We start from the raw sequence: 15496 nt of genomic DNA on the forward strand, positions 1-15496 counted from the left end.
ACCTGTCTTCTAAAACCTTGATAGTGTCATGAAGTGCTTTTTGCTGTTCTCTGAGCTGTTGGTTCTTGGTATAAAACTCTTCGAGCCTCTCTGCATCCCTAAAATCAAACAGAGAAAAAATTAGTTCTAGCTTTAAATTACAGCTATTAGTTTTTCAATAGAGCATTCTCTCTGGCATGTTTCTTTCATATTCTTGGGAAATGTGATTATCACTGGCACAAACATTAAGTTGAAGATAAATGAAGCAAGTGTTTCTGATGAATGCTAATTTAGAAATGTCTGAGTTAGGAAAGGAGTAGCTAGTTTCTAACTCATATTACAGTTGAGCTTCTGTTGATAAATCTGGTTTTTGCTCAGGACAAAAGTTAGAGTTGATGACAGTCAAGGCATAAAAGCTAATAGTATTCAAGCAACAATTTCAGGGAACATATGCTCAAGCAATTCTGTTATTTTACTGTGTTGTGGAGCTGTTGGGAAGCTAATTGGGGTCTCTTACAATCAGGTCATTTTGGTCTTGTCTTAGCAGTGAGGGCATCTTGCCGTGTGGCAAACCATATTAGGTTTGTAAAGCTCTGACAAATCTTTAGAGTCATTAGAGGTTTAGTTCCTCAAGAAGCAATTCTCAGAGTCTATAGAACATGGATTCCCATAATATGAATACAGATAAGAGAACTCTCTTCCCAAAAACCTCAGAAATCAAAGATCTTGGGGAAAATACCTTCTCTAAAAGCCAGGACTATTTACTTAACAAAGAACACCTCCTCAAAAGGAAAAGCAGTAACATTGACTTCCCAATTTTAGCTCTCCTTCACTTTTATTATCGGATCACAACACCTCTTTAAGATGCAAACAAGGTATGAGCAACAAGCACACAATTTTTTTCTACAAGGAAATTAACTTTCAGTAAAAGCTAAGCAGCTGAATCTATGTAACATGACAATGACTAACTTCCAAGAATTCATTCCCAGCTCTTCTTTTTACCATGGAATCATTTGTATATTCCATGAAAGCGGGTGTTTGTTTTCAGTGTGCCTGAGATGTATTATTTGAGGAAGCCACGAAATTAGCTTAGAAAAAGCTGCTAAGCACACACACAACAGGAAATGAAAACATATTTATTAACTTGTTGATACATTTCTTTTACATAAACATACTTTTAAATTGGCACTATCCCTTTAAGATACATTAATCAAACACATTTTCTTATTGCTGGTATTAGACTAATACAAGAAATTAACAATCAGGGGTCATGAAGTGAATGGGACAGCCGGAAACTTCCGCAGTGTACAATTACAGACATTATTTTATTCATTCTGAAATTTAAGTACAGATATTTCATTTTTCTATACTACCATCCAGACCAATATTGTCCTTTTCAGCTGCATATACAACACATAAAACAGTTACATGCAAACAGCATGAGGGACCATTCAAGAGTTGTACTTTCAACTTGGCGTGGACAAAGTGTTAAAGTTCTGTTACCTCAGTTCATTAACCAAGTACAGCCAGGCCATTGCAAAATTTGAAGTATGACAAAAGCAGTCTGTATTTCTCTGATGTTTATGGCATAAAAAAAAGATCTCATTTTTTTCAGTTTATGCAACTTACAGAAGGCCTAAAATATCAAATTTTAAAATCTTTTCTCAAGCTACCTTTAAGTCACATTCTATAGCATTAAGTTATTTGGGGGGGGAAAGACATTAACATACACTAATACTCCATGCCTTCCACCTAAACCCTGTAAAATGTCACATTAAGATAGTAAAGATAGAGACATTCAGATAGGTTTGTTTGGGTTTGGGGTTTTTTGTTTGTTTTTGTTTTGTTGGTTTTTTGTTTTTTTGTTTTTTTTCCTCTCCAGAATTCCAGCGCACCTGATAAACATGACAGACATTTTTGGCTATGAAGGCACTCTGCATAATGAACGGTCTCTGACCTAGCATTTACAAGTCATTAGCTCCAGTGCTGGAGTGGGATACAAAATAAGGTGCTCATTGTCAGCTGATTACCAAGTCTGAAATACTAAACCTCAGGTATTCAGATGCACCAAGGAGAACAAGACCTCCTATGTAAGAGTACTATATCTACAATGTGGTAATTGTAGAAAGATTCCAACAAACAATAATTAAACCATTCAGTATGTGTTCAGTCACATCACTGATAATCTTCATCAACTAGACAATTAACTGATCAATTCAAGATTTCAGAACACGGAAGCAACTCATGACACACCAGGTTAAGTTAACAATAACAGCAAGAGATAATTCATCCTTTTAGATTAAAAATGAAATAACTAGTTCATTTATGAATTATACATAAGAAATAACAAGATATTAAACTGATTTTTTCAAAGGACAGTAAGTGTAGCCCCTAAGTATAAAACATAGCACCAAATATTTGCTAACTGAAAGCCATATAATAACCTAACATAATTTTATCTGCAAACATAAATATATTCCTTGTGATACTGCAATATCAATGTTCAGAAAGCATTTCTTTAAAATGTAAACAACACATACACAGTTTGGATTTTAAGGAAAGATCTGAATTCATATTTCCAATTGACTAAAAATTCAGTGACAGACCAAATAAGCAACTGGACTCTGTTGGCACTTTTTTTTTTTTTAAATAATTTGTGAACTCTTATGCACAATTAAACAGCAGCTGCAAATAGTATACACTGTGTTCCACTAGTGCTGGAGATTGAACAAGAAGCCATATAAAATCTGGCAAATCTTGATCCTGAGGAGCAGGTGAGTAAGCGGGGGAACAGGGAGTTAGCCACATAGGTACTGGTGGGATTATAAACCCTGCAGTAGGTTTGGTGAATTGCTTGGTAAATGCAGGGAATCCTGATGGTACCAGAATAAGGTGGATACTGTTGCGGAATTGAGTGATCAATCTTTCCTTTTGTGATCCTGTCCTGAACTGTTCCTTCAGCTGCCACTGCTACCTTCTAGCAGCTTCTCTGCAGTCTTTAGTCCTCAGAAAGTGCAAAGAAAACACTTGCACCTGCTCTGCAAGCAGAGCAACACCATGCAGACAGAAGTCAAAACCATAGGCAATTATCTGTAGCCTTCACAGATGAGATCTGTATTAATGCAGCTGAAATGTGAGAACACACAACACTGCGCAGGCTCAAAGTGCTACCGTGGATTATCAAATGCCAGAAGGATGGGTGATATTTAACTGAAATGAGCAAAACAAAAGCTCAGAGGAGTTCTGAGCACTACAAAGGATAAACAAAATCCAAAAATATATCTAGGGAAGAGAGCAACACAGGTGTTACAAAACCGAAGGCAATTTCTTCCAAAAGCCTAGTGAAAAGAAACAATAATTTCCCTGGAAGTGAGACACAGTTTTAATTACAGAAGAACAGTTATAATAGAAGTAGACAGCACGTTAAGTACACCCTGTAGTACAACTGAATTATAGTAGAAAAGCCAGTATCATTATAAGATGCATTTACATACCTTATGTTACAGGAAAAGGAAAGATGGATTCCACTAGAGGGAATTTATTCCTATGGAAAAAACACCTTTGTTTCCCTCCCAACCAGAAATATAAGCACATCAGGGACTTTAGACAATAACTGTCAAAAATGCTTGAGAGTTGCTTGAGTTACTATTGTACAAAAAAGCACAGGATGACCTAATTTTTCTAGACTAGGGAAGGGTTATTTCCTGCTTATACAATTTGAAAAATGTAACTAAAGAAAAGAAACAACTAAAAAACCTAATATGAATTAACGAGGAAGAAAACTGCCTAGATGATAGAAATGTTAATTCTGAAAAAGCACAAACTATGTTTGAGAGCACTGTCGCTACACTTTAAAAATAAGATTGTATACCTTTGACTTCAGATGGCAATGCTGGGAATGCAAATATGAAGGTTTTCTTGCTAATTTTAAGAAAATTTTAATTTCTTTAACATATCTAATATAATTATATTGTTTTCCAAAGTGGAAAAAGATCAAATAATTTATTTTTATTCCTCCTACACAGCACTTTATAAAGTGCAACTCATAAAACAGGTCATACGTAACATAATATTAACGTAATTAAACCTGAAGCAAAAATTTGAATAATCACATTAGCATATCTCATCATTTAACTAAATATGGCTTTAGTCAGCAGAAGGAAAATAAAAGCTGATTTAATGCTGTAAATACATATTGTGATTCTACTGCACGTGTAAATCTTGTAACTCAGATTTTTTCCCCAAATTGCTTCTAATGAACAGAACTAAGAATTAGTAGCAAATAATGACTGCAGAAGAAGTTACATATGCCTTAAGATATAAGAACTGAGTGAAAATTAGCAAGGTTATTACCAGAATCTTTACTGAATGACCGAAAGCTGAGTTAAGGCACAACACCTGATACTGAAAGCAAATGTGTAGCAAAAAAAAAAAATTCTAAAAAAAGTTGGCTTGTTGTCTTGTCACTTCTCTTCTACAGATTAGACCTCAGTTTTAAAATGTCTCCCTAATTATCTTTTGTATTAGATATGTTAACATCGTGATAGGCATTCTAGAAATACTGCAGATAAGAAAACCCTACAAGTCATTTGTTCAAGGAAGGCAAACCTAGTGTTCAGGTTACACACCCTATAAAGAGCTACATATATTTTTAGATGACCGCAGCTGAATGACTAAAGTGAACAGAGTTTTGTAAACGTCTGAAGGAAGAATCCATGAAACCTCAACTGATCTCACAAGAATTTCGGCTCATTAATGGTACTCAGACTCTCCTTTAATAAATTATATCATTAGGATGAGTACTTACAAGCATCTTTCCTTTTTCAACTTAGATATTTTCAGCTGTAAGCCTGAAAAGTGGAAAGAAGAAAATACATGTTATAGAATTTGGATTAAAAAAAAAAAAAAAATAAAAAAATCAGTGAAACAATAAACTAACTCCCCTTTTGCTAATGACATCTGCAAAAAAAAGAGAAAAAATGTCATTAATTTGGAGAGAAAGTGGTTTGTTCTAGACTTCTTGAGTATGTTCTACAGGATCTTGGAAACAAAAATAGCTATTATGATCCCTAGGAAACAGGGACTTCTTAAACAAACATGCAGATTCCCATTTAAACAGGTATAAAAATACCTTTGCAAAAAAACCCACACATGAACACCAAGCACTGTCAATATATTTTCATTAACTATGCCTACATAAGTACCACAGAATATGGTCTGTGTACATACAAATGCATAATACTACACTTCAAATGTAGCATCCAACCACCGAACTGAAAAATGTATTACAATGTATATGCATAAAGGAAACAGTAAAAATACACAATTCGAGGTTTTAAAGCACAAAAGGACAACATAATCTATTGGAGGTATGCTACCAGACCCTCTCAGCCGAAGCTTCTTTGGAACACCTTAAGGTGAACTGAGGAATGATATTTCATCTTTCCCCCACTAAGGCCCACACACTCCTAAATGTATGTTCTGTGCAGAAGTAAAAAGGCTTGCAAAAACAACTGATGCTCCCAGCAGGAGCGGCCAGCTGACAGCCCAGGGGATAGACAGCAGTCCAGCCAACCTGCCTGCAAGGTTTTGGGTGCGTGTGTATGCGCACAGGGGCAGGAAGATAAACGTGCTTTAAGTACGGCACAGCTTAACAAGTGGGATGCAGTGCTATGGAAATTTATGTGATACTACCCACACACAAGCTGGCCGTTCCTACTCCAAAAAAAATCATCAGAAATCATCAGACTCCACCGGTATATCTTCTTAAATACAAATCCAACAGAAATTTTCGTTAAGACATCAGAAACTAACGTAACACAATTTTTTCTTAACGCCGTATTTTCTTCAAACTATGAAAAGCTGTGAGCAAATTCAGCTTGAATATGGGATGTCTTGTGAGCTTTCTTGCAAAAGCATTAGTCATTTAGGGTAATACGATAAACTTATGAAACCAGAACACTTTAAAGAAAACTTCTGATAATTTTGAATGTAAACCAAAACACATACCTCATACTACAGCTTACTATAGAAAAAAGTAGGTTAAGGCAGCTAATAGACTTATTTTCTCTCTTCCCTACCACACTCAACTAGGAACAGCTCAAAGGTGAAAACTACTTGCTTGAGAAGGTTCACTTTTCAGGCCACTTACAATGTAACAGCCAGGCCAGCCAGAGCCTCAGTGAACTCATGCCACAGACTGCTACAAGATGCCAGTGAGACAATGAGCCAAAAAAGCACAGAGACTGCTTAAAAAAAAGTTCTTAGGAAATATAGCAAGATTTCTTTCATCTCTAAGTGTTCAACACCTGTGAGATGTTATGTTCTATCATGCAGATCAGCACAGAAAGAGGGTTTATTTTTTTAAGTAGTTGCTATTCATCAAGTCAATTAGGCATCTGCAATTAGAACCCCTATAAAGCGTGCTTTAATGCTGCTCCACGCCCATCGGAAGGAATGAAGCTGCACAACAATGCATCTCCTGTATGAACAGGTAGTCTGTTCAGCAAGTACTTAGGATTGTAACATTGGCAACCTGAGCCACAAATTGAAGAGGCAGCACTCAAAAGGCTGAGTACTGTGCTACAGGTAACACTATCTCCCCTCTCACCTGAATTCAGGAGGAACCAAACTAGTTACTTAAAGGTTGCATTTTTTCTTAATTCAAATGACTTTCATGAGAAGGCAGGAAACCAGTTTGTTACATTTATCCAAGAGCATTGAATTACTATGTCGGGTGCAATATCTTCCTTTTGCTTTTCCAGAGCATTGGGAGGTTTTAAGCATACTCATTAAGGCAGCTTAGCTTTTTCAGATTTCCTTATTTAATAGTCCCGTGAGCATATAAACTTATGTGAAACCACACTATGTACATTCCCAATTCAATTTTGTCTTTCACACAGTATTTCTACGAAATAGACAAGCTGCAGACTATATAAATCTACACTACCTAAAGCTCATAAGTGCTTTAGTGAATGACATTAAAGTGATGGAGACTTTCTTTAATCTATCATTAGGCAGATTAATTAACCGCACAACAGTACTTTATGAAACTTGCAACTTGATTAGATATGTACCTGTAATATTTCAATTAACGGCTATGACAGTTTCTGTTCTGATGAATTTTCAAATGCATTAAATCCACTTTCTTAAAACTGACAGCGCCTGGGAAGACTGCAGCATCTTTATTGCTGAAGTTCTCTCAGAAGGGGTTGGACAAGCTTCTGTCAGCAATGACACAGACATAATCCTACCTTAAGGGTATAGAGATGGACTAGATGACCTCCTAACATCCCTTCCAGCCCTGTTTTCTATAATTGTTTACTTCTGAGGAGCTTCCAGCCATTTCCTTTCCTACAGCAATCTATCAATGAGATTGCTTTCCTCATAATTTTCTCTGCATCTGTGACTATGTTTTTTTCCCCATTGATATCTTCTGCTTTTCAGAGGTAAGGAATAGTTGAAGAGAATTAGGCTATTTCTTGTACACAAAACTTTCCTCACGTTTCTATGCTGAAATACGTTTCTGTTTAGTATAGAGCTTTAGACTTGAATTCATCCTCAGGAACCATGATGATAAGACACACGTGCAGCAAGTATCCATATAATTATTTTGAGCTAGATGATAACACCTGCAGAAATGAATCACTTTATAAACAGCATTATTAAATTCCTTTCTAATTTGTGAGCACTATGCAAGTATCCCACACATTCTACAGGTAGGAAATGAAAGTAAATATAGTTTTAATGACCATTATTCTGAGTTGCTGAGCACTTCTGAATTCCATGAAAAGTCACCTGACATTGACCATGCCCAAAAAAATCTTTGGAAACTGGGTTGTAGGAGTCCTACCCATTGTCACATAATGAATTTGAGAGAAAATGATAGCTATTTTGTCTGAAGAGGGACAAAACTTGTCATTTTTTTGCAACTGATCAGTTTGAAAGAATAAGAAGCTGCCTTTGTTTAGCTAACATGGTGGAAAAATACACACCCTTTACAATATAGCAATATAAAAAAAACAACCAATAAAATCCATTTCAAACTGTACGAGTTTGAAGTATTCTCTAGTCTATATTCTATAGATATATAAATATTATAACCTGTATAATATGCCTGACCATTGCAAGCTCACGTGTCATAAATCCTACTTTTCATGGATTTGTAATAAATAATAAGAATTCCACCATTACAGTGTGCAGTACATTGTGCATTGTACGTGCAAAAAGCTTTTTCTCCATCTACTAACTTTCCCTTAATCCACCTTCCACCATCTTTAAAATAATTTTTTGCTGACATTTAGATTGGAAACTCATGAGTCAATTTTCTTATTTATAGACTTCAGAAACAAGCAAAGTCCAGGCAAGCCTGTGTTTGATGTTTCTAAAATATCTTCCAGTACCATTTTCTATAAGAGGATCCCCACCTTTTGAAAAAATTAACTATCCTTCAGGCATGTCTTTGATGTTATCATGGAAGACCTAATTTCACCTAACACAGTGCGGGACATACTGACAAAGGGCTAGGCATGAAAAAGAGTGCCTAGTGGCAAAATTATCTGGCCCCACCCAGCATGCATTCTAAGGAGTATCTTCACTTGTATAAAGAAAACCAAAACTTTAAAATCATGTGCTGCATATCCCAAGAAACTAGAGAAGGGGTCACTTAACATTACCCTCTACATTAGAGCTTTTTGTTTGTTCAGTTTTTGTTGTTCAGACATGCCATAGATTGCCAGATCCCATTCTGTCAGTACTTCCGCATTTATCTGCAGTTGACATCACACCCACTCTGAAAAGAACCATTTTGATTTTGGGGACACAATATAAAATTATATTTCATATGGTCGCACATACTTTTTTTAATGTAACAAAATGCTATTATCTGGTACATCTTCCCTTTCAGTTGCCAAACTGATGGAAGTTTTTTTGTTTGGTTGTTTTTTTGGTTTTGGTTTTTTTTTCCCCTCAAATTACTAACACAAAGTGTCAAGGCCCAGTGTCGCAAATTGTTGAGTCAAGACTTTCAGTAGGAGGTAGGTATGAAACATCTACACATTATAAAACAGTCCCCCACAGTTTTTGAAATTAAGTGATGATACAACTGGACCTAAATGGACAGACCTGGAACAGTTTTGAGGCTGGTGGAAATGACCAAGGCCACTGGAATGGTCTGACTACAAAGGTCCGCTTGCATGAGTAAAGCTCTTAATTCACAAAAACTCACCCGCTTTTACTCCAGCCTAATATAAATACTATTTCATGCATAAGGATATGCTTGTTGGAAGATTCAAATACTGTTCTAATTCCATACAAATAATGGATCATGTGACTTAAGATTAGCGGAACAAAATCTTAACTTCTTAAGAAGTATTTTTAGCAATACATTTTATGAATACTACTTGTGAAACAATATTAGTAATATAAATTTGGAAACTTTGAATCATAACCCATTAAAGGTAAAGTAACATTTAAATATTTCCTAAGCAAACACAGATCCCATGTAACATTGTGTTACTTTTTCTTCACTGACCTAGCAAATGATTTATTCTTGTTGATAGTTTAAATCTAATCCTGATAAGCCAGGCTTCGACAATCAATCTGTAAGGATCACTTGTAACCGTCCAGTCCAATTTTCTGCATAACACAGGACATTAAAAATCTATTTAGTTCCATGCAGACGGAGTGGTACTCTGGTTCAGAGTTCTCCTGTGATAACAGACAGCCTTCTGTAAACCCAAACTTTAACACATTTACCTTGTACTTCTTTATCATGACATTCTTTCAGTTTGGACCACAATTCCTTGAAGAAATCTCCAGTAGGTTCTGCAGAACTAGGGCTCCCACAGCTTCCTCCAGATGTATTCATCTTGCTTTTTTCTGCTCTCAGCTTCTTTGACTTATTTGCAGAACTGACTCACTTTCACACTTTAAGTTTTAAATTACATAGTTATGAAGCTGTTTCTGAAGACAGGTGTATGCCTGTAATGACAGATCGACAACACTTATGTTTGCATTTAGCAGAGTGTAACTTGCAGCCATGGATGAAATACAAAGATTACTGCCTATCCTCATTGAGTGGTACTTATAAACTGACAGTCACTCTGAAAAATGTGGAAGATGCTAAGTATCTTGCTACAAGTAATTATAAACTAACAGAATTGTTAATGCTGCTCCACGCCCCTACCTTAAACAGCTATCAACTTAAAATTAGATTAAGATGCTTAGGAGTCCTTATTCATTTCCTACGTAAAGCTACAGTTAAACAGAATTCCTGTTTTCCAAAAGTAACCCAAGCTTCCAAGATCTTGCTGTCAGCAAAAGCATTTGTCAAAAGTTTTATCAGGGATATATTTGTGTACGTACATCCTGTACATAAACATGGATTCAAACGACACCCTGCTGCAAAGAAAAGCTCACATCCCCTTGAAGACTTTGTGATTCTACATTGAAATTATTCCTACTCCCTCATGAAAAGGAAATAGGGGAGTAATCTCAAAATCTATAAATCTCAAAAAAATTAGTATTTGAGAACTATATCAAATTCAGACAGCCCCATCTTAAAAGCCAGACTGCCTACACAACTCAGAACAATCTTACCCATAATTCTTCTTTGTTTTGAAGGGTTTCTTAGCACAGATGATGCCCTCCAGTAAACTACAGGGGAAGCATGGTACTCAGATCTGGGTCTGAGCCAAGGTAAGAGTCCATTCTATTGGCACTGGGTGTCCAATATTGAAATACTCACAGAATCTCTTTGTCCTTCATTTCCCTGCGTGTGAAACTGGACTTTCAAAGTCTTCCCCATTTCTATGTGGTCAATGTTAAACAAACACTTTTGAACAGGGACTGTGTCATTACCACGTGGACATCGCTACCTCTATTACTCAGTAATATAAGTTACAATAAGAAAAAAAAAATCCAAGGTATTTTGTACTACTCCTGAAGTAGCAGCCTAAGCCAGCAAACCACAATGTCTATACAGACAAATAAAAGGAGCAATTGGCTCTCAAATTTTTGAGGCACAAGTTATAGGTGTAGTTCAGACAACACACGCTCTACAACCAGTCACGAAGCTGCATTTCCTATCTTGAGAGCCTTCAAGCAACTTAGAATATCTGAATGCAGCTACTGGTTTAGCTGGTCCCCTAGATTCACCATGATAAAATATTTAGTCCAGTGTTCGGTGACCTGGTGTAGGGCCTAGAGGCCTTAGTTCCAGCCTCCTTTCTCACATCGCTGTGCACAGTCTTAAGCAAGCCATTTTTCTTTCAGTATGGCTGTCTTTAAAATGGAATAAAAATAATGGAATAAATGGAACGAAGCATTATTCTCGACAACACAGGAACACTTGAACTGTACGTTTTCTATAGTATAAGGATACTTAAATGCTACAGTAATGGAGCTGACAGAACCCTCAGTAACCATTAGGTAGCTCCACATTTGCTTTTAACATGCTCTGTCTATAGAAAATCCAGTGTTCGTTTCAGTACCTGGTTTCAAGTTAGCTAATGTTCTTACATTAAGAGAAGTCCTTAATAGAAAATAAAATTACCTTTTCAACTTAGCAATGCCTACAATTCTTCAGCGGAAGTTGTACAGTAATCTGCTTGCATCTTGCAGCTGAAACGCTCCACTTTGTGTGCAGTCACATTAAGCCATCTTACAACGCTTCTTTGTGGAACCAATTGCCTAGTGACATTAGGAACGTCTTTTAAACTCTTATTTTTCTACCTTCAAGCACAGATATCGCAGAAACCATCTTTTTCTCTGTCAAGCGCTAGGGCAGTTGAAATCAACAAACTTGCTCTCACTTACTGGCATAGATTTGAGAATGTCAGATGAACTATTTTCAAGAAAAGGGTATCTGACTCTATAATTAGTAAAAGCTGTCCCTAGTGTTTTTTGTTTGGTTCTTTTTTTTCTTCCCCCAAAGATGACTAAGAAAAAAATGCACAAAACTCGCTTAGAGTTTCTGCAAATGAATACAACAGGGAAAAAAAGAGCAATGAGTTTTTCCCAAGATTCACCTGCTTCAGGATCCCCAAATGATACATTGCTTTCTACAGGTGTTCAACCTGTCTTCAAATAGAGGGCCCCCAACAAGTGTTCAGGTAGAGCCTTTGACAGGTCTGGGCAGTTACACAGGTGTAGAAGGCATTCAGTCATGTCAGCTTCTTAGCTTACTCTCTAGTCCTAAGGAAGGACTTTCCAGTCCTTAGGGGAAAAAAAAAAACACCTGAGCCAGACGTACAGACACTTGCAGGCAGGGAGAGAACTGGAAGCTGCCCGAGGGGGGAAGGAAGTGCGATGCCAGCCCCTCTCCCAAATGTCCTGCTGCTCTCTCAGACAGGGCTTTGCTCCTATCCTCCCGACTAACCCTTTCACAGAAAAACATTTCTATTTCCCTCTTCTTCCAACCACCAACTCCCTCCGGCACCGTAAGACTCTGCGCAGCTTCATAAACGATTGCCCTCCTACACACGCCTTCACCGGCACCGGCAGTTGGCGCCGATAAAGCACTGAAGCTGCTTATCTGTATTTATACTTCGCCGAGAGGAACACGTTGCCTCTCTGTGATTCTGGAAGGCGTAAAGCTTCCTGAACCCCTGACCCCCACCAAAAAGCCTGAGCACCAGCTGCTCCTACAAACTCAGCTCTCCTGTACCTCCCAGTGGTGATTTCCCCCCCGTCCCCCCTTTACCTTTGCACAAACACTATAGAGAAAACTCACTCGTAAGACACGCCGGGGTGCTGTGAGAAATCCTGCCATGACCAGCGCCTGAGCTTGCCAGGCGGCAGCGAGCACCCGCGCCTCAGCCGCCCCAGCCTCCCGCCAGCCTGGTGTCACGCCCAGGAGCCAGGACGGCAAAGGAGGGGTCGGGCATCTCCCCCCACACGCCCCTTCTCCCAGGCGGCAGCAAGGCCGGCCGCAGCCTCCCAAACGGAGAGAAAGGGCAAGGGCGGCCCGCTCCCGGAGGAAGGAGGGCCAGCGTTTGCAACGTGTCCCGCGGGAACCCAAGGGGACCGGAGGCCGGGGGGGAGGCCCCAGCGGCGGCGCGGAGCTGTGGCGGAGCCCGTCCCCGCACCGGGCGGGAGCGGGAGCGGCGGGCTGGCGGCCGTTACCAGGCGGCGCCGGTGAGGAGAGCGCACGCCGTTACCTGGTTGGCTCCCGGCGGCTCCGCGCGAAACGGCGGGAAAAGGGAAAACCGGGGCCCGGCGCCTTTCCCGCGGAGGGAGGCGGGGCCCGCGCAGTTCTCGCGAGGCTGCCGCACTGCTCTCGCGAGAGCAGGGCTGTGAGGGGCTCCCGCCGCGGGGGCCGCTCTCCATCCCGGGCCCTGGGGCTGTGCCTCGGGCCCCGCCGTTTCCAACAGCCGTCGAGTCCGACAGCCGTGGTCCCGGCCCTCTCCTCCTCAGCCTGTGTCTGGCCTGGCCTGAGAAGAGCCGAGGGGACGAGCCAGGCTTTGGCAGGTGCCGCGGTTAAGCATGGCAGGCACGAAGCATTACGGGAAAGCAACGGTGTGTGTGGGAGCCTGCATTAAAGCAAACGCTGCCCATACAGGAGGAGCCTACCTGAAAGAAAGTCTTGCCCGTTTAGGTGCAAAGAGGCTCTTTGATGCTCCTGTGGCAGAAGCGGCCTTGCTAGTATTCAGGCTGTGCTGCCAAATCTACCTTTTCCACAGGATTTGTGATCTGCTGACTGCTGGGGTTTAGACACAGAAGATATATTTGCAATGCTTCCCCCCACACACCCTTCTTGATCTTAACAGATTCCATGGGTTTGTCATTTTAGCATACGGCAGAACAGCCTAGAGCATATTCAAATGTTTTATGTAGGCTCACATAACTAGTATGGCATAAGGCAGCTGAACTTTGGCGTCACTTTTGAGATTTTTGCCAGCGTAATTTTTTTTGCCCAAATTGCAGATCAATATTCTTTCATTCATTGGGACCAACCCTGCTGTCTGCCATGAGATAAACCCCTTGGTTTTTAGTTTGTAGTTGTCCTTAGTAATGAAACAGAAACAAAACACAGCTTTTCACTATTACTATCCTGCCTTCACAGGATTCCACTGCACCATTGTGGTATGTATAGGAACACTTGCAGAGACAGCTTAGTGGTGTGATTAGGGGACACAATGGCGATCCCTTTGCAAGAGCCAGTGCTGCAAACCATATGCTTTCTAGATTATTAATAGCGGTATGAAAGAAGTCAGGTGTTCGGGTATTTAATAATTGTTACTAACTGTTCCATCTTACTCTTGTTACATTACTCAGATCTCCAGAAAGTATCATAAATATGGAGCTACAGCATAAATAAAACTGAATCTGAAATACTATTTTGACATTTCTGAAGTATTTTTAAATACTGTCAGACAGGAGTCCAAGACAACCTGTGATTAAACAGGCTTTAAATCTGTTGTTCACCTTTGTTGAAAATACTTTTGGTTTCCTGTCAAATATGTGCCTTGAATTTTGAAGTATTTTGAAAAATCTTATAGTTAACTTTCCTGCTCATTCCTCGCAATTGTTTAACCACTTATTTTTCAACTAAAATAAAATAAATTCAATGTTCAGTAGCTTAACAGCAGATTAGTTACGTCGTAAGTTTGGTCCGTTATCATATCAGTACACATATGGTAGAACTAAAATTAGCTACATCTAATGGAAGAAATGTCATAATAGGTTGTGGTAGACACTGCAGTCTTCTTAAATAATGTTGTTGGCAGCTTTTTATTCTACTTTTGAAACATCTATAATCTAAAAGTTTGTGATGTAGGAAAGTAATCATTTCCTCAGAGGTAAGAGAAACAGGTATCTTAAATATATACACAGATCTGATAAGTAGCAATAAAATAGCCCTCTTGCCGATTGTTCAGCTATTTTACCATAAACTGGACCCTTCTTTCTATTTATAGGAAGCAGTCTGGAAAATAATTATGTCATCCATTTTATTTCCCAGTAAACTGCGTGAGCAGTTTATTCTCATATTCTCTCGTGCTGAACTTTACAGCAATATAAATCCATTGACTTCTGCAGTATTATCTACTCAACAGTAAGTGATAACGGATTAAGACCAGCAGTTGAACTTTACCTTTATCTCCCTTCTAGATTTGATTTCATGTATTCCATAATCACATACTTGGCCACCAATTACTGAATAGATCCTTGGCTCATTAAACGTGCTAGAAAACTACTGAAGAGTCTGCTGTTCCACATTCACTTATATTGAATGTCTTAAGCTGACTAGTCTAACTGGAACTGCATCTCATTCATCTCATAAGAGTAAACACGCACACCTAGACAATAAAACTGTGGGAAAAATACTTCACCGTTGTTGCGCTTGAAGAGATATGAAACTTTCAATGGTGTCATGGCTCATGTCCAGACTTCAAAATAACCCTTAATATGGCACATTAAACCAGGTGACAGAATACTTATCCATGAGCAACTCTGCAAAAAGGGAATCTAATTTAATCCTAGCCCATTTTAGACCTGGCTGGTCTGAAATGTTTAA

At 38.9% G+C, this 15496-nt stretch overlaps 1 protein-coding gene across 1 annotated transcript in view; it reads right to left on the bottom strand.

Moving 5' to 3' along the window:
• The window catches only part of RBBP8 (RB binding protein 8, endonuclease), a 39955-nt gene extending 27030 nt beyond the window's left edge, over positions 1-12925 (bottom strand). Inside the window, exons 1-4 of the mRNA XM_082311144.1 lie at positions 12713-12925; positions 9736-9960; positions 4787-4829; positions 3-98 (exon numbers count right to left, since the gene is read on the bottom strand). Of these exons, the coding sequence (XP_082167270.1) occupies positions 3-98; positions 4787-4829; positions 9736-9847 (251 nt within the window). The 5' untranslated portion in view covers positions 9848-9960; positions 12713-12925. The remainder of the gene's footprint in view (positions 1-2; positions 99-4786; positions 4830-9735; positions 9961-12712) is intronic.
• Between the last annotated feature and the right edge of the window lie 2571 nt (positions 12926-15496).

The sequence above is a fragment of the Platalea leucorodia genome, assembly GCF_965183815.1.
Source record: "Platalea leucorodia genome assembly, chromosome: 1".
Classification (NCBI taxonomy): domain Eukaryota; kingdom Metazoa; phylum Chordata; class Aves; order Pelecaniformes; family Threskiornithidae; genus Platalea; species Platalea leucorodia.